This window comes from Cebus imitator, unplaced genomic scaffold (assembly GCF_001604975.1).
Source record: "Cebus imitator isolate Cc_AM_T3 unplaced genomic scaffold, Cebus_imitator-1.0 Scaffold18, whole genome shotgun sequence".
Lineage (NCBI taxonomy): Eukaryota > Metazoa > Chordata > Mammalia > Primates > Cebidae > Cebus > Cebus imitator.
This window is the reverse complement of record NW_016107333.1, coordinates 19,221,321-19,239,648: the sequence shown is the minus strand read 5'-3', so window position 1 is coordinate 19,239,648 and position 18,328 is coordinate 19,221,321. Positions and strand designations below refer to the sequence as shown.

General features: G+C 38.9%; 1 protein-coding gene across 1 annotated transcript in view; it reads right to left on the bottom strand.

Annotated features, from left to right (window-relative positions):
- Nucleotides 1-1,466: 1,466 nt before the first annotated feature.
- The window catches only part of MYBPC1 (myosin binding protein C1), a 101,605-nt gene continuing 84,743 nt past the window's right edge, over nucleotides 1,467-18,328 (bottom strand). The window contains exons 25-33 of the mRNA XM_037732502.1: nucleotides 17,937-18,134; nucleotides 14,414-14,609; nucleotides 12,575-12,714; nucleotides 10,245-10,404; nucleotides 9,409-9,545; nucleotides 7,116-7,302; nucleotides 4,655-4,713; nucleotides 2,910-2,952; nucleotides 1,467-1,746 (exon numbers count right to left, since the gene is read on the bottom strand). Coding sequence (XP_037588430.1) covers nucleotides 2,929-2,952; nucleotides 4,655-4,713; nucleotides 7,116-7,302; nucleotides 9,409-9,545; nucleotides 10,245-10,404; nucleotides 12,575-12,714; nucleotides 14,414-14,609; nucleotides 17,937-18,134 — 1,101 coding nt within the window. The 3' untranslated portion in view covers nucleotides 1,467-1,746; nucleotides 2,910-2,928. The remainder of the gene's footprint in view (nucleotides 1,747-2,909; nucleotides 2,953-4,654; nucleotides 4,714-7,115; nucleotides 7,303-9,408; nucleotides 9,546-10,244; nucleotides 10,405-12,574; nucleotides 12,715-14,413; nucleotides 14,610-17,936; nucleotides 18,135-18,328) is intronic.

Below are 18,328 nucleotides of genomic sequence, written 5' to 3'. Positions count from 1 at the left end.
TCCCTTTACCAGCCCAATGTCAACCCAGATCCATGACCACCATAGAAATTCCCAGCTATAATCTGGAAAGGAGGCAGAGTAGATATGTTTCAAATGTCATCCAGTAAACTGGGCACAGTGGCTCATGCCTGTAATCCCAGCACTTTGGGAGGCCAAGGTGGGCAAATCACCTGAGGTCAGGAGTTTGAGACCAGTCTGACCAACATGGAGAAGCCCTGCCTCTACTAAAATTACAAAATTAGCCAGGGGGTTGTGGCATATGCCTGTAATCCCAGTTACTTGGGAGGCTGGGGCAGGAGAATCGCTTGAACCTGGGAGGTGGAGGTTGCAGTGAGCCAAGATCATGCCATTGCACTCCAGTCTGGGCAACGAGAATGAAACTCCATCTCAAAAAACAAAACAAACAAAAATGTCATCTCAAGAGGCCATGGCCCACCAGCAAGTCACAATATATTTAGCCCCTGCAACTGAAGACCGAAAAGAAAAACAGAGGAGAGGCAAGGAAATAAACAATAATGGTGTGGTACCTTACAGTTCAATTCTACTCCCTTAACCGAAACTTTATATCAGGAAGAGTGAAGGAAGTTGCTGAACAGATTATGGGTTAATATAAATGTTTCACAGCTGACAGATTTTTTAAAAAGGTTTCCATCAAATTGAATGGACACCATAAGCAAACCCTAACTCTCTAACAGGTCTGTCGTCTGCAACACGCTCTGTCACTATGACTAGCTGTTTTGGCAGACGCTCTAGCAGCTTTGGCCAAGATGCCTTGCTAGAGACTCAGGAAGGACAGACGTGGGTTCAGGAGCATGCTGGCTCCCAGGCTTTATACTCGTTGTTCTGTGTCTGGGCACAAAACCACAAATGCATAAATGAATATTGTATGATTTCATCACAAACACTTCAGATTCGTTGTACCATTTACTGAATTCATTTTCCCTTCCACTGAGAGGATTGGTTTGCAAGTTAGACTTTAAAAAATACTTTATCAAATTCAAATAAGAAAAAGGGGCACAGATCCTGTTGTCAAGCAGGGCTGTAGATTTTTAAAAAAGGTTTCCATCAAATTGAATGGATACCATCAGCAAACCCTAACTCTGTAACTCCTGTCATCTGTAACACCCTCTGTCACTATGACTAGCTGTTCTGGCAGACGCTCTGGTAGCTTTGGCCAAGATGCCTTGCTAGAGACTCAGGAAGGACAGACCTGGGTTTGTCCTTCGAAGCAGAAATAAACAACTCTGCTTTGCTTAGAAAAGTCTATTGGATCAAGAGAAAGATGGGTTTTCAAGATTCAATCATGGTGTATTGTATTATGTTTTTGACTCTGAGGGGGAAAACAGCATTTATAGCCTACTATTAAACTAAAATGACTGCTTTTGCTTATTCTATGACATGCATTTTTGTCAAGTATAATACAATGACAAAGCACAGAACATAATGACCAAAGTGCTGACCTCAAATGAGATTTTGTTTGCAATTTTTAATTAAGCAATCTGGGCAAACATTTTTATTTTTTCTCTTCAACATTAGGAGGAAAGAAAAAGACCACGCTTAGGGGCCTGATGGAAAAACAGAAAATGCGTTCTCATTTCAACCAGATTTCAAAGCAGCAGAGTGCAGAGAGGCAGTGGCTAGGCCCTCAGTATTCCTCAGGATTGCTTGAGTGTAAGTCTCGCAAATATGAATCAATTATGTTTGGAGGTACGCCTTGCAAGAGGAGCCTGCAGAAGGAGAGCCCACCTAGCGAGGACAAAAAGGAAAAGAGACAAATCAAAACCATCTATGTGAAAAATCACTGAAACAATACTTCTTGACTAGCTGCCTGGAAATGTGACTAATCATGTTCCCATTAGTTACAAAGATTCATTCAGTCTCTACTTGGAAATCTTCTCCTGGTTTTAGTACATTTAGAATTTAAAGCACTTGGCATCTAGAAGGAAAAGCAAGTTCCCAGCAGACCCATAGCAGTTTTTCCCCTACTATTGTTCAATCTTTATTTAAATTCCCAAGTGGTTGGAAAATATTTATTGCTCTTTGAGAGGTTTTGTGATTCCTCATAGATGATTTAAATGTTCTGACTGAATAGCAGAATACATGCATACCACGTTATGGATCAGTGGGAAGATCTGCTTCCAGTTTGTTAATGTTCTTTTTAATTAAGCACAGAGAGTTCTGATTCAAGCACATTGGAAAAGAAAAAAAACGACTCCCTTTAACTTTGGCCATTTATGCATGTCAAAAGCACAAAAAAGAAATTGGAAATATTTTGTTAAAATAATAATAATAAGACCGGTTCAATACTTTCTGAAGGTGAGAGAAACACCTACCAATATTTCATACCTACCTTCTGAGTTTCTGAATTATATTTAAAAAATAAAAGTACCCTTCAAGAGAGAATCCATGAAACCACAAAAATTCATGGTCCTTCAGTGAAGTGCTTCACTACTTGCTAATAAATTCACGTCCAGACAAAGCAGCATGCCATTTGAACATTCTTAAAAACTTCTTTAATGCAAATTTGAGAAAGTCATTCTCCTTTTTTTAAAAAAAACAACTCAAGTCACATATTGGTAGAAATGATGCCACTTATGTACATGTCCATTCCTTGATGCAAATAATTCAGGATGCTTGGGTATCACTCGTTTTTGTCTACATTAAATGCTTTGATTCATGCTCTACTGCATTCAACAACTTGCTTCATGTCAACAGGAGATTGCTGTGATGGATAAGTACTAGCTGTTAATTTCAGGATAGTGAAGTACAAATTAAAACTACAAAGTTAGAGATTTAAAATAAGTCTATTTTCATTGGATTACGTAATGAAAATCATGCCATACTCCACAGGCTTGGTATGGCTTATGACAGTCATAAGCTTCATATGCCAAAACCATATGAAAGCTTACCTTAGATGATATTATACATTCAAAAATCCTTATTGTGCAACAACTAAGGGAAAGAGAGAAAGAGGGAGAGAGAGAAGTTGTAAGCATTAATAAAGTGCTAACACCAAAGTTGAGTACTTGTTGGATGAAATTATGGTCATGATTATGATGAGGTGATTTCATTAATCCTTAGTCATGTAAAAGATGTAGGAAAATAAAAGCACATGAAATAAAGGGTGAGGATCCAGTCACGTCAAAAGGATCATTAATATGTAAAACATTTATTAATATGCACAACCACTTTGCCTGAATATGTGGCAAAGCCAATCTGATTGTATAGTGAATATCTATGGTGAGAGCTTCCAAACCATTAGCTTAAAACAAAAACCAAAACCCTACAACATATATATATTGTGTTTTTCAACAAAAGAAAAACATAGACAATAGATAAAGTGTTAGCGTACATATATATATGTTGAAATTCTAAAAGGCAAAATTATCAAGTACAAGTATTAGACTAGTGTATTCCATAATATTGTGTTCTGAATGGAATATCTATGACTGATCTAAATAGACACAAAACTTAACCTTATGTCACAAAGCTACTGTATATACAAACTACAAAGTTTTCAAGAAAGAGCCTTACTTTTTTCCTATTGAAAGCTGATATTATCTTTGGAAATTCACAAGACAAATTTTGTAAACTCAGGCATAGGTCTACGTCATTAGGGTTTTCATTAGGTTGTGTACCCAGCTGCAAATAACTCTTAATTTGCAATTCCAAATGGGAGTGAATCACACATATATGATAGTACTCATTTATTGCTTAATACATTTTGTAATAGAGCCTAGAATTTTCTTTCAAGTTCATAAACATATGAAATAATTTGAGTCCCCATGAAAATGCCCAAAATCTTCAACAGGTAGATGGGTTACAGATATTCTACTGGTGAATTTGTAATGGGATATTCTAAATATGTAAGTTTCCCATTTTTTTTTATTTTTTATTTTTTTGAGACAAAGTCTCATTTTGTTACCTAGGCTGGAGATCTCGGCTCACTGAAGCCTCTTTGACCTCCCATGTCCAAGCGGTCCTCCTGCCTCAGCTCTCCAAGTAGCTAGGACTACAGGCATGCGCCACCACACCTGGCTAATTTTTGTACTTTTTGTAGAGATGGGAGTTTGCCGTGTTGCCCAATCTGGTCTTGAATTCCTGGGCTCAAGCCATCCATCTACCTCAGCCTCCCAAAGTGCTGGGATTACAGGTGGGAGCCACCATGCCCGGCCTCTAAATATTGGATGTATTTTTGTATCCTCTTTATTAGAAATGCTCAGAACATTTTTTTAAATGCTTAAAATGTTCAGTTCTCTGAATCATATTATGAGTGTAAGGAAACTATGGTGTAAACTATCTTTTAAAAAGTCTATGTTTACAAAATAAAAATATTAAAGAAATATTGATTTCCAAGTTTTGATAGTCTTATTACATAAAATGAGATCATCTTCAAATGTAGCTTTCCAGCTTTATTTATGGGGACATGTGGTATAATACGTAGTTTTCTGATAAAACTTAGTTTCTACATTACTTAATATCCTTGAATAATTTGGCCTTCCTTGTTCATGGCATAAACATTGTATGCCATGAGCTGCTAAGAGATACAATGAAAAGCAAATGAGAAAGTCAAGCTTTACATGCAAAGTGCGTTTTCATGTAAGAGGAATGGAACAGAAAGTAGAATATCCAGTGGGATATAAACTTTTTAAACCTGTTGCTGCCCCTCCAGGAAGACTGGTTGTCCAGGGGTATTTACTCCTTGATATATCACTGCAGAATCAGAATATTTGTACCAGTATTTATTTATTCTCAGTTGACATTCTTACCTTTTTTCACAGCTTAACTTGATTCAAGTTACCTATTATCAGATAACAATCTGATGATAAACAATTTCAGCTTTACTTTTAGGACCAAAAGCTTTTATCAATATATCACAGTGAATACTTTATTGTGAACTTATGTACTAGAATACATTATTCTTTTTATCAAATTCAATTACTGTACAATTTACTATATTATCACTAAAAAGAATATACCATGTATATGTATAATATTGTTCAATAGTATGCACTTTTAAAAAGGACCCCAAATATTGTTCCATTTGTTAAAGCATCATTTTATGTCATTAACAACATTCAGCTAGTTTCAAAGCATAAATAAGTGGTATTTTTTAAAAAACTTTTTGTTTTTTGGGAGGATATTGAAACAAAAGCATCAACAATACCATGGAACTAATAAGGCTAGCAGTTTAGAAACCAGATGATTTGCAATTGTGACCTTAATAATCATTTAAAGCCAAAAGAGCGGCCGGGCGCGATGGCTCAAGCCTGTAATCCCAGCACTTTGGGAGGCCAAGGCGGGTCTCTTGACTACACGAGGTCAAGAGATCGAGACCATCCTGGTCAACATGGTGAAACCCCATCTCTACTAAAAATACAAAATATTAGCTGGACATGGTGGCATATGCCTGTAATCCCAGCTACTCAGGAGGCTGAGGCAGGAGAATTGCCTGAACCCAGGAGGCGGAGGTTGCGGTGAGCCAAGATCGTGCCATTGCACTCCAGCCTGGGTAACGTAAGTGAAACTCCGTCTCAAAAAAAAAAAAAAAAAAAAAAAAAAAAAAAAAAAAAAAAAAGCCAAAAGAGCAGCTAAAAACAATGTTTAAATTTGTAAGGATTATCTCAATAGTAAGGCTTGAAATTTGCTAAGAATATTATATGCCTTATATTTGTGAGAAAAAAATAAAATCTTTTTTCTTTCAATTATGAATTATAAGAGAAAGGGTATAGCTTAAAAAAGTTATAAGAGGAAGGTGGCTGGGCACAGTGGCTCATGTCTGTAATCCCAGCATTTCGGGAGGCCAAGGCAGGTGGATTGCCAGATTCCAGGAGTTTGAGACCAGCCTGACCAAGATAACAAAACTCCGTCTTTACTGAAAATACAAAAATTAGCTGGGTGTGGTGGTGCATGCCTGTAATCCCAGCTACTGTACTTAGGAGGCTGAGGCACAAGAATTGCTTGAACCCAGGAGGTAGAAGTTGCAGTGAGCTGAGATTGCACCATTGCACTCCAGCCTGAGCAACAGAGTGAGACTCTGTCTAAAAAAAAAATAGTTAAAAAATATATTACATACACATATATGGGGAAGTTATTTTGTTGAAGAAGCTTCTCCTTCATATTTATACTAGATTTAGGACTAAAACACTCTTAAAAAAAATAAATACCCAGACATTTACTATGATTTTCTGAAACAGATATTTACTTTCTGAGTTTTAGATCATAATTTCTTCATTATAGGGATGTTGGAAAAAGAAAGATTTTGGTTATTACAGAATGGCAATATAATACAGTTAAGAATAAGAGAAAACACACTAGGATCATGTCACCTATTATCTCATAATGGTGACTCTTTGAAGGGGTTTTCATGGTGTCCCAGAATAGGTTCAAATGTCAGTGTAAAAATGGTAGTTGATTAATATGAAAATTGATTAAGATGGCAGGTTATGCTGAGACTTGTCAACCACATAAATCCTTATGTGTTTTCTTGGTTTACTTTAGTTGCCACACTTCTGAAAACTAGTATCAATGAAATGTATACCTATAAATGGAAGTTCTCTACTTAGAGTTTTGAAAAGCATCCTGTTATAATATGTGTATGCTATATTCTATATGTGTAATATCAAACACTTAATTAGCAAAACTATAAAAATGTCAGAAAATAATAAACTTTACAAAATAGTAAACTAATTAAAAATAAAATTAAAAATAGTGCACATTCCTCAATTGCCATTTCAAAAGATGGAGTTTTACACTAGGCTTCTATTTATAGATGGATTATGCCACCAAAGTGATAGCCCCTTGACTATATTCATTCTTACCATGCTGTACACATACTAACATTCCACTGAAATTAACAGTCCCTTAGTTAACGTGAATCACGTAAGATAAAAGTAAGTTAAATAATCAGGTAGCCTTCCACAAATAAAGTGAAGTGAATGCAGAACGTAAAAATGTCTTGTCTCCCTGAATTCCCTCCTTGCTTCCCTCACCCCCACCACCCTCTCCCACCCTTGCTGCAGCATTTTGGCAAGCAGTTTGGATTTTGCATTAAGAACAATAATTCAACAATTTTCTTTAGCTTTAGTCTATACATGAGATATTGGATGTCATACCTTTCACCTCCAGTTTGCATTCAATCTCCACTGTCCCAAGGTCATTGACTGCTTTGCAGCAGTAAGTGCCTCCATCATAGGGGCTGGGCTTGCGAATTTCCAGGGTACAGACTCCCTGGTTGCTGAACATCCTGTATCTTGGGTCATCCACAATAGCAACTTTGTTTTTCATCCAGGTTATTTTAGGCTGAAGTTCAAATTGAAGAAGATCAGGTCAAAACATATCTGTACTTGGCATATTAACAGACTGTCAGAGCCAGGGACAGAATTTTAAAGCACGGCTTGAAAAGAAAGTGCAGCTAAGAAGGATAGACTTCTACTTGGGCATTGTTTCTCACATTAAACTCTACTTAGTGGTTGGCAAAGAAGCAAATGAGCAGTTCTGACAAAGCCTCATTTGTTCAGAGGCAACGCTAGGGCAATCTTCTCAAATGGATTCAGTTGCATTTCAATTTGATCTACGCGGATACAAACTTTCAGTTACAGAATGAACAAGTTCTGGCATCGAAGGTACAGCATCGGTGGTGACGAATGAATTTGATTGTGATAATCATTACACAATGTGTGCACATATCAAATCATCACATTGTTTGGCTTGAATGTATATGACCCTTATTTGTCAATTAAATATTTTCAAATTAAAAAACAATTTCATCATAGGTTCATGATGTTAACTCATTGTAGAGCATGCATATTTACTGGGCATTTTTTCAGAGAATCCCCGTAAGGTGTCATGACTATTTGATTTTCCTCACTTCTTTCTCCTGATACTCTGTTTAAATTCTTTATGAACTGCACCTGCCTCCTCATTACTTAATCTCTCCTCTGACGTCTGTATTCATCATCCAGTGACAATGGATCTACTCCAACCGGATAATGCAAGATCAGTAATGACCCAATCACCCAGGAAGATGACTTCATTCTCCTTGATCTCTGAACTACATTTGATATTAGTGACTCTTCATTCTCATATTGTCTTCTCCCTTCTTTTGTAAGTTTGTACCCTCTGCATTCCCTCTTCCACCTCTTCTATTATTTTGTCTTGCTCAGAACCTAGAGACAGTAGCTCCATCTCCTTCACACAGTCTTTTTCCTCCTTCTACCCTTCAAATGGGAGCGTTCATTGAGGCTCACACCTTGGTTGCTGGCTCTTCACCCACTGTCCTCTCTTTAATGATATTCCTTTCTAAAGCTTTGGCAAGAGGTAGAATATAGTATCTCCATGCCTGGGACTCCCAAACCGAAAGTAACAGCCCTGGCCTTTCTCCTAAGCTCTGGGTGAACCTTTCCTTCTCTTCCTCATCATTCCCACTTGGATGTACCAACATAGCTTCCAATTAAACATTAATTCAGCATCTTTCTCCCGTGCTCAGTCTGGCTTCTTCCTCTGACTTTTTTTTGTTTGTTTGTTTTTGAGATGTGGTTTTGCTTTGTCACGCAGGTTGGAGTGCAGTGGTGCTATCTTGGCTCACTGCAATCTCTTCCTCCCAGGTTCAAATGATTCTCCTGCCTCAGCCTCCTGAGTAGCTGAGATTACAGGTGTGTGCCACCACGCCTAGCTAATTTTTGTATTTTTAGTAGAGACCATGTTGCCCAGGCTGGTCTCGAACTCCTGACCTCAAGTTATCCGCCCACTCAGCCTCCCAAAGTTTTGAGATTACAGGTATGAGGCACTGCGCCTGGCCGACTTCCCTATTTCTGATCAAGGTATACACAGAAAAAAAAAAAAAAAGTTCACAAATTTTCCCAATTCTAGGGCACTTTCTCTCTGTGCACCCAGGGATATGTATATCTCTATGGGTGATATTCATTAATTCCTTGTTCTTTTCAAATGCCAACATGAAACCTTAAAACCTTTCTATTCTCTTCAATTGGATGTGATAGCTCCCTTCTTAGCACAGTGCACCCTTATCAAAACACATTTATATTGTCTTACATTATAGTGTAACTGTTGTTTACTTTAACCTATCAGAACTTGTGACGTTACCACCTAATTTTCCAAGTGAAATAATATTATTAGACTTCCGTCTCCTTACACAGGAGATGCTCTTTTTAAATAGGTGGTTTGCTTTTTCTTTTGAAGGAATCCCTTAGTTAGTAAAGAAATGTAAGCATTTTTTCCTACTGCATCTGAGTAGTGTGCCTAATTATCTACCAGCGCTACCACCCTCTAATCGCCCAACCTGGGAAGACACAAGTAGCAGCTGGAAGGTTTGTTTATATTATTTCTTACATTGTAACACAGCAAATACAAGGGAGGGACTTTAACTGATGTCATAGAAGAACACAGTACCTTAGGATTTCCTCTCACACTGCAGTTCAGGGTGGCATTGTAACCAGCTATGGCATAAGTGTTAACCAAAGGCTGAGTAAACATGGGTGCCTCTGAGAAATCAAAGTCTTCGTATATTGGATTTTTGTAGATTTTACCTTAAAAACAAGCATTACAAATATGTTAGAAGTATGTAAATTGGCTTGAGAATATATTATTGGTGGCTACTTTACTTACTATTAAAACTTCCCTAAACTTAGAAAAACATGGAAAAAGATGAGCATATGCCACGTGGCAAACATTATGAGGGGTACAAATGTATAGCCAATCAGCCGTGGGACAGAAAGCCAGAGTGGTCATCTGAAACTGAACCAGCTATTGAGAAGACTTTGGTGTCTTGTTGAGTATTTTGATCAGAAATTTGTTCTAATGTGAAAATTCACAAGGAAGGTTTTTAAAAGAGTGGTTTATGATGAAATGAAAGGATAAGGATGGAATTCAGTTTCTCCCTTTATTGCAGAGTGGATTCCATATGGAGCTACACTGAAGGTGTCCAAGAACAAAAGTAACAGAAACTCTAGAAGTAAAGGTCTACTTTTTCCTGTCTCTGGAGTATTGGCCATTTATAGATCCACTGCCTAGAAGATGGAATTAAAGCCTATATTTTTAAAAATGCAATAATAATATAATTTCACTTAAATCAGTAAAATTAAAAATTTACTTGAACACAATGACCATAATTTTAAAATGTACATTTACCATTTTTTAATTCCCTTTCACCACATCTTTTCTTCCAGTGTTCTCTGTGTAGTCACTGTCAACCAAGGTTTTCAAATGTCAGTCCATTCCCAACTCACCGTCCTTGGCAATCACAGCACTCTCTTTAGTCATGGTGGCATCCTCACTGAGGCCGCACATGTTTTCAGAAAAGACCCGGAAGTAATATTCATTCCCTATGACCAGTTCAGTAATGGTGGCATTGGTTCGGTGATAGTGCTCAATGACAGTGAACCATTCCTAAAAGAAAAAAAAAAATAACTGGAGGAAAATCACCTAAAAGTATATAGTTTTTCCAACTGTTGACTGGAATAAATAACAAGGATGTTCCACTAACAAAAAGAAAAAAAGACCACTCATATTTACATGGAGAGTAATAACAATATATATTTCTACAATGTATTGGAACCATCTGTATTTTATTTGTTTAATATTTTACAGCTTATTTGCAATTGACTATGTAATTTAATCTTCATTTACACATTAGATTCATGTACCCTAGTTGTCATCTACTATGTTTATATTTTTTCATAACCTTTAGGTGTCTGTCATCTATTTATCTACCTACCTACCTACCTACCTACCTACCTACCTACCTATTTGTCTGTCTAGCTATCTTTTGTAGAATAAAGTACGTATACTTAACATTATTATTATTATATATTTTGTTCTTTTTGAGACAGGGTCTCGCGCTGTCACCCAGGTTGGAGTGCAGTGATACGATCTTGGCTCACTACAGTCTTGACCTCCCGGGCTCATGGGACCCTTTCACCTCAGCCTCCCGAGTAGCTGAGACTACAGGCATATGTTACCACAACCAGATAACTTATTTTTTGTAGAGAAGAGGTCTTCCTATGTTGTCCAGGCTGGTCTCAATCTCAAACTCTTGGGTTTTAGCAATCATCCTGCCTCAGCCTTCCAATGTGCCGGGATTACTGCTCCCAGCTGATATTATTAATTTTGGTTCTTTTTTTTTTTTTTTTTTTTTTTGAGATGGAGTCTTGCTCTGTCATTTTGGCTGGAGTGCAGTGGCACAATCTTAGCTTACCACAACCTCTGCCTTCCAGGTTCAAGCAATTCTCCTGCCTCAGTCTCCCAAGCAGCACACCACCACACCCGGCTAATTTTTATATATTTAGTAGGGACAGGTTTCACCATATTGTCCAGGCTGGTCTCAAACTCTTGACCTCAAGTAATCCATCTGCCTCAGCCTCCCAAAGTGTTAGGATTACAGGTATGAGCCACTGCGCCTGGCCAACTTTAATTCTTTCAAGTCTCTGCTCAGATATCACCTCCTCCCTACCTGTTTCCTTTCCGCCATCCAACCTCCACCACTTTGGTCACACTCTATCACCTTAACTTGCCTAATTTTGTCCATAGCACTTACCACCTTAAGTTGTCTTCTGTATTTACTGTTTTACTTGTTTACTGTCTACATCCCCCACTGAAATAGGCACTCTGGGATGTCAAACCTGACTTTTCTTCTAACTTCTCCTATTCCCACTGCCTATCATTGTACCTGGCATAGAGTAAGTACTGTGCACAAAATACTTATTAAATACTGGGTGAATGGATGAATGAGAAGTTATAGCCATATTAAAATATTTTTTTCAATTTTTTTCTTCATCAGACCAAGAAATACAGTGGTTTCAAAGTTTATCTTGCAGCAGAAAACCACATTGCACCACATATTTTTAGCAGCATTAGTTAAGAAAATGCATTTGCTGACAACAAGGCACGTCATTAAGAAGTAAATATTTTCATTGAAACTTTTAGGGGCCATCATTTTCTATAAATTTTGCATATTTTAGAGACACTAGACAAATGTAGTTGTGCCTTCCTTTACTCCCAAAGCAGGGTAGGCAAATGTTTATTTGAATATTTATTACATTGTGTTATCACTTGGTTTGATATCTTTCTTCTTGCTTAGATTGTGAGTGCCTCAAGAATAAAAGCTTTTTAAAATTGGATTTAGTCGCTAGAACAGCACTGAACATATAGCAAAAGAATGAAAAAAAAAAGAATATGTGGCAAACATAATGAAAACAATGTTTCTGGAAGGTATGAATGACTGTGGGAATTTAAGTGAATTCTACTGAGCATTGCATCAGTTGCTTTATAAAATCTTAGTTTTGTAATAATCAAGCAAGGCGTATATTTGTGCTCTCATTTTATAGATGAGGAAAATAGAGATCAAAGAGGCCAGGTGATTGTCCTTATACATGTGGTCTTAAGTAGCAATGCTGGGGTTTAAGTCCAACTCTGTGGCTCCACAGGTCTTTTCTGCTATATCACATCACTTCTCCACAGCCCCCGTGGGCCCCCCACCAGTGAGGCCCTCATGCCTCCTTCTTTACCTCTGATGAAATGTGCTTTTGCTGTTGCTGAACCAGAGAAAGCCAGACCTTACCATGCTCTTCTTGTCAGCCTTCTGGATGGTATACCCTGTGATAGCAGCATTTCCATCATCCTTTGGTGGAGTCCATGAGAGAGCGACGTTTTCTCCCCAGACATCCTCAATCTTCACAATTTGGGGTGGACCTGGACGGTCTACAGGATGAATTCATGGTGTCACTGCAAGGTCACTTTCTTTCCCAGTCTACACTTTGTTTCATGAGGATATTTTAAAAGGCCCTTTCCTGTGTTACAGGGGACATAACTCCTCTAGACCCTACCACGGGGGCTTCTGAGACCCTTTGCCTTCCAGTAGAATGGATCCAGGCCAGATCCAAGGACAGATAAGCCTCAACAATCCCTTTGACTTAACAAAACTCAAAAAGGCCTAGCCAGTGGGAAAAGAGTGCTTAGTTGAAAGGGAATGGCCTTTCAACTAAGCAGAGGTGAGAAGGCTGTTATAGGAAGTTGTCCCTTTGGTTAGAGAGGCAAATTTACTGACTTTCAACAAATTTACTGAAATACAATGATGACAATGATTGGAAACAAGGCTATTTCTAGCTCTACTCTTAAATTTCTTTTATTTTTTATTTTTATTTTTTGAGATAGAGCCTGCTCTGTCACCCAGGCCGAGTGCAGTGGTGCAACTTGGCTCACAGCAACCTCTGCCTGCCAGGTTCAAGTGATTTTCATGCCTCAGTCTCCCAAGTAGCTGGGACCACAGGTGTGTGCTACAATGCCCAGGTAATTTTTATAGTTTTAGTATAGACAGGTTTTTGCCATGTTGTCCAGGCTTGTCTCAAACTCCTGGCCTCAAGTGATCCGCCCACCTCCGTCTCCCAAAGTGCTGGTATTACAGGTGTGAGCCACCACACCTGGCCTAAATTTATTTCTTGACATTGCAAAAATTACAGAATAATTTAAGTGAGAGGGGTCCATCCATAAGGGGTCCTCCCTCTATTCCCCTGACTCTGGACAGAAGTAGGAACTAACCTTATTCATTCTTTGGGCAGGTAAGTGTCTAACCACACCTACGGAATCAAAGAATTCAATGTTCTACTGTTCAACTTTGTTTAGGTACATCTTCCTTATATTAATATTTAATAAAAATTCTTCATTGTCCGTGAAAACTTTATTAGTAAATTTTAGGTGTGGTAAGAAACATGCTAAACTATGGCTAGAATCTATAATGTCTAGAATGCAAGAATCCAACATAAGAAATAATTTTATCATCAGGGAGATGAGAAACTAAGAGTAAGAGAGAGCTGGGTTATAAAATAGTACAGAAGGATTTCATTAAAAACTAGATTCATTAATTTTCTTGAACATATATGCCTTAAATCTCCCATGCTTAGTCCTTTATTTGGTGAGAAATCATTTCGAAACAGTAACAAATCTTCCTCTCAGTGTTTTTTTTTTTTTTTTGACAGAGTCTTGCTCTGTCACCCAGGCTGGGGTGCAGTGGTATGATCTCAGCACACTGCAACCTCTACCTCCTAGGTTCAAGTGATTCTCCTGCCTCAGTTTCCAGAGTAGCTGGGATTACAGGTGTGTGCACCACCACACCCAGCTAATTTTTGTATTTTTAGTAGAGATGGGGTTTCACAATATTGGCCAGGCTGGTCTTGAACTCCTGACCTCAAATGATCTGCCCACCTTGGCCTCCTAAAGTGCTGAGATTACAATCATGAGCCACCATGCCTAGCCTAATTTATCTATTTTTAAAAAACAAATCTAATAAAAGACTTTCATGTAGAGCCAGCCTAACAAAACTCCTGCGCTTGCCTTGGGGAGAAGGAGAATTCGTCCCTTTTCTGCTTTGACAGAACGTTCTGGCTCCTTTGTCCAAACCTACCAACGATCTGGATGTCAATTGATGCGCTCTCCACGAATTTGTCCACTTTGACTTGCAGATCATATTTCCCAGAGTGGCTCCTCTCTGCTTTTCTAATAAATATGATTGTATCAGTCTCAGAGTTGCGAATGTTTATTTGATTCTTATCAATATCTGCACCATCCTTCTTCCAAGTTAATTCTGGTCTTGGTTTTCCCTAAAAAGAAAGACAGCAAAAGTAGAGGGAGTAAATCACATTGTCTCAAGATGTTTCTCCAACATTATGAGCATGACAATGGCTTAACCCATTCTAGACAGAGTTGGAAAACACCACCCTTCTAGTCTGGTGGTGAGCAGTTACAGCAGCAAAGCTGTAATCTGCATTCTATGTGCAAGGCACTACCTTAGATATATAACATTGATTATTTCCCTGAATCTTCACATCAAGCTTAGTATCATTATCCTGATATTTTAGATAGAGAAGTTAAATAATTTGCCCAAGGTTTTGCAGTTAAATAAGCACTGGAACCAGGTCTCCCAGCTGGGTCTCCTAGGCTCCAAAGCCTACATAACACAGGATAATGGTTAAGGGTGTGGTCTCTGGGGCTCTGGAATCTGTATCTCGCTCCTGACCCCTTAACATCTGTGTGACCTTGGGCAAGTTACTTACTAAGCTTTCCGTGCCTCAACAGGAATAATGTATATTATATTATACATTATAAATATTAAAGATATTTTAATATTCTCTTTATTTATAATATCTATATAATATAATTATAAAGATTGAAGTCCTGAGAAAGCTTCTGCCTAATACGTAAGTTTTTTTTTTTAATTAGTGTCATCTAAATGGTTTTTTTGTTTGTTTGTTTAGACAGAGTTTGGCTCTTGTTGCCCAGACTGGAGTGCAGTGGCACAATTTCGGCTCACTGCAACCTCCGCCTCCTGGGTTCAAGGGATTCTCCTGTCTCAGCCTCCTGAGTAGCTGGAATTACAGGCAACTACTACCAGGCCTGGCTAAATTTTGTAGTTGTTAGCAGAAAAGGGGTTTCGCCATGTTGGCCAGGATTGTCTCGAACTCCTGATCTCATGTGATCCACCCACCTCGGCCTTCCAAAGTGCTGGGATTACAGGCGTGAGCCACCGTGCCCAGCCAATATCATCTAAATGTTAATGATTATTATTCTACTGTCCCATGCTGCTCATTTTAGATTTGTCTAGAATTTGACCTCTGTTTCCTCTAGCTGTCGAAACTATAAGAGCACAATTTAAGAAATCATAATCCCATTCATGAACCTGAGTTTTCATTTCTATTACAAAGGAATTTTACCCAGGCTCACCCTGGCCGACAGGAACCAAGCATGAATTCTGTCAGGTAAGGCACAGCTTTTCTGTGGTCTCTGAACATGGCTAGGTTATAATAAGAGATGTAGAGCTATATACCAAACCCCTGCTCTCAGAGCCTGAAAAGTGGTTGAGGGTGCTCAGATTCGCACATAGGAAGCAGAGAACAACATTGTTGAAGACGGGGAAAAACAGTTCAAGCTCTTATTTCTGTAAGTATACAACTTGCTCTTAGCCACTAGGGAAAAATGTGGGTTCTCTAATGACACATGGAATGAAAAAAAAAAACACTGAATTAAGTGACAGGGCCATGGATTCTGTTCTTGTCCCTACCATTGACTTGCTGTGTGACATTGGGCAAGCCACTTAACTTCTCTGTCAGCTTCTTCCCTTCTCAAGTAAGGCAAGGAAAATCTGGCCTTCCTGCCTCACAGGGTGTTTCTGAGGATCAAATGAGAAAATATTTGGAAACTCTAGAGGTTATACAAATATACAAACATCACGCTCTGGTCTCATCATTCCTTCCTGTAGGCTGAGAGTCTCTGGGATGCCAGATCTGTGAGGTCCGTGTTCTCATGCTCTTTTCTCTCTCAGACTCGGTGACAGAAGCTGAACACACAGGCCCCAAGATCTGGGAACTGGGATTAGCTGTGGTGGAAGGAACAGTGTAGAGACTTGAGAGCTGATTCAGCAACCCCAGTGCAGGATTGGGGCTGGGTCCCCAGTGCCTGCCTTGTCGCCACTTGTGGTTTTATTTGATGCTGCAGGAGAAGGAAAGGGGGAAGAACCTTGCCAAGCTACCCGCTTCCTCCTTGACTGTGTTCCGCTTCACTCCCTTTTGGCCTCCATTCTGACTGCATGCCAGGGGGATGTAGAACACAATGCCTCTCCTTAGGTTTGCTCCCAGAGTGCAATCAGGATGACCTGAACTGGCTATCCCTTTAGTTTGGTTTCATGGGAGCCTGGGTTTGAACAGAGTTCTCTCTGTGTGTGCGTGCGTGTGTGCATGTGTGTGTATGTGTGTGAGTGTTAAATGTGTGTAGAGATCTACATTCTAAGGCCAAGCTGTCTGATACAATAGCCACAAGGGACACAGGGCTATTTAAATTTAAATTAATTAAAATTAAAGAATTTAAAAATGTATTTCTCCAGTCACACTAGCTCCTAGTCACACATTTCAAGTGCTCAATAGCCACATGTGGCTAGTGGCTACCATATTGGATAGTGCCAATATAGAACATTTCTACCACTGAAGAAAGTTCTATTGAACAGCACTGTCTGGAAGTGTCAGGGTTGGGAGGTGCAGGGTGTGTGTATGTATTTGTATAAGACCAAAATTGACTATTGTAAGTGAAGACTCGTTAATTTTCTGAAGAACAGATTCTTTTGTTGGAACAATGATTTAATATTGTTCATATATTTCAGGTAGTGGCATCGTGATTTCAGATTTCAGTTGTCCCCTTATTGAAATTATTTTGGTTTGGGGTCATTGTGGGAACTAAGCACGTACTGTTTTCCTGAATGTTACACTGAGAGCTTCACTTAAAATGATGAGTTTTACAAATATATATAGGACCAAAAGAATCTTCAAGCATTTCCTCATTTGGTATCTCCTTGATGTTTCTTTCTTCCCTGCCCATCGTAGTCCCTGAGCTTCAGAAAAGACTGTATCTCATGTGTCTCATGCAGAAAGAAAATCTATGATGGTTTCTATAAATTTCTCTCTCTTTTTTTCTTTTGAGATGGAGTCTTGTTCTGTTGCCAGGCTGGACTGCAATGGCGTGATCTTGGTTCACTACAACCTCTGCCTCCTGGGTTCAAGCAATTCCCCTGCCTCAGCCTCCCAAGTAGCTGGAGCTACAGACATGTCCCACTATGCCCAACTAATTTTTGTATTTTTTGTAGAGATGGGGTTTCACCATGTTGGCCAGGATGGTCTCATTCTCCTGACCTCATGATCCACCTCCCTCAGCCTCCCAAAGTGCTGGGATTACAGGCGTGAGCCACCACACCTGACCAGATTTCTCTATTTTGATAGCAAGGGATTACTAAATTATTCTCCAACTCTCTTTCATTCTTTGTTTATCTCCTCTTCCTCTGAGGAAATCCTGAATCATGATGAACTTATATGCTAGAGTGCATCTCCCTACTTCCTATAAACCCCACCCTGAAAAGAGAAAATGAGCCACCCCTGAATTCTTACCTGGAAAGGTATAACCAGATTGACAGCTTCTCCAACTCTGCGGATATAGGTTTGCTTCAGGTGTCTTGGGATGCGAATCTTTGGAGGTTCTGAGTGAGGGTAAAATAGCACAATGTTGCAATCAGTATGGTGTCCTGAAAATAGCCTTCCAGAAGCAAAATGGCATGTGTTCACCAGTGTGTCCTTGTAGTCATATATCTGCAATAAAATCTGAGATGTGCCACTAACAGACGATATATGGTAACTGGTTCAAAAAGATTTTTTTTTCAAGCAGAGATATTTTAACACTTTGACTCAGCAAAATTTATACCTGACATCCTTGGCTTTATTACAACTTTTTGTTGTTGTTTTGGACAGAGTCTCGCTCTGTCGTCCAGGCTGGAGTGCAGTGG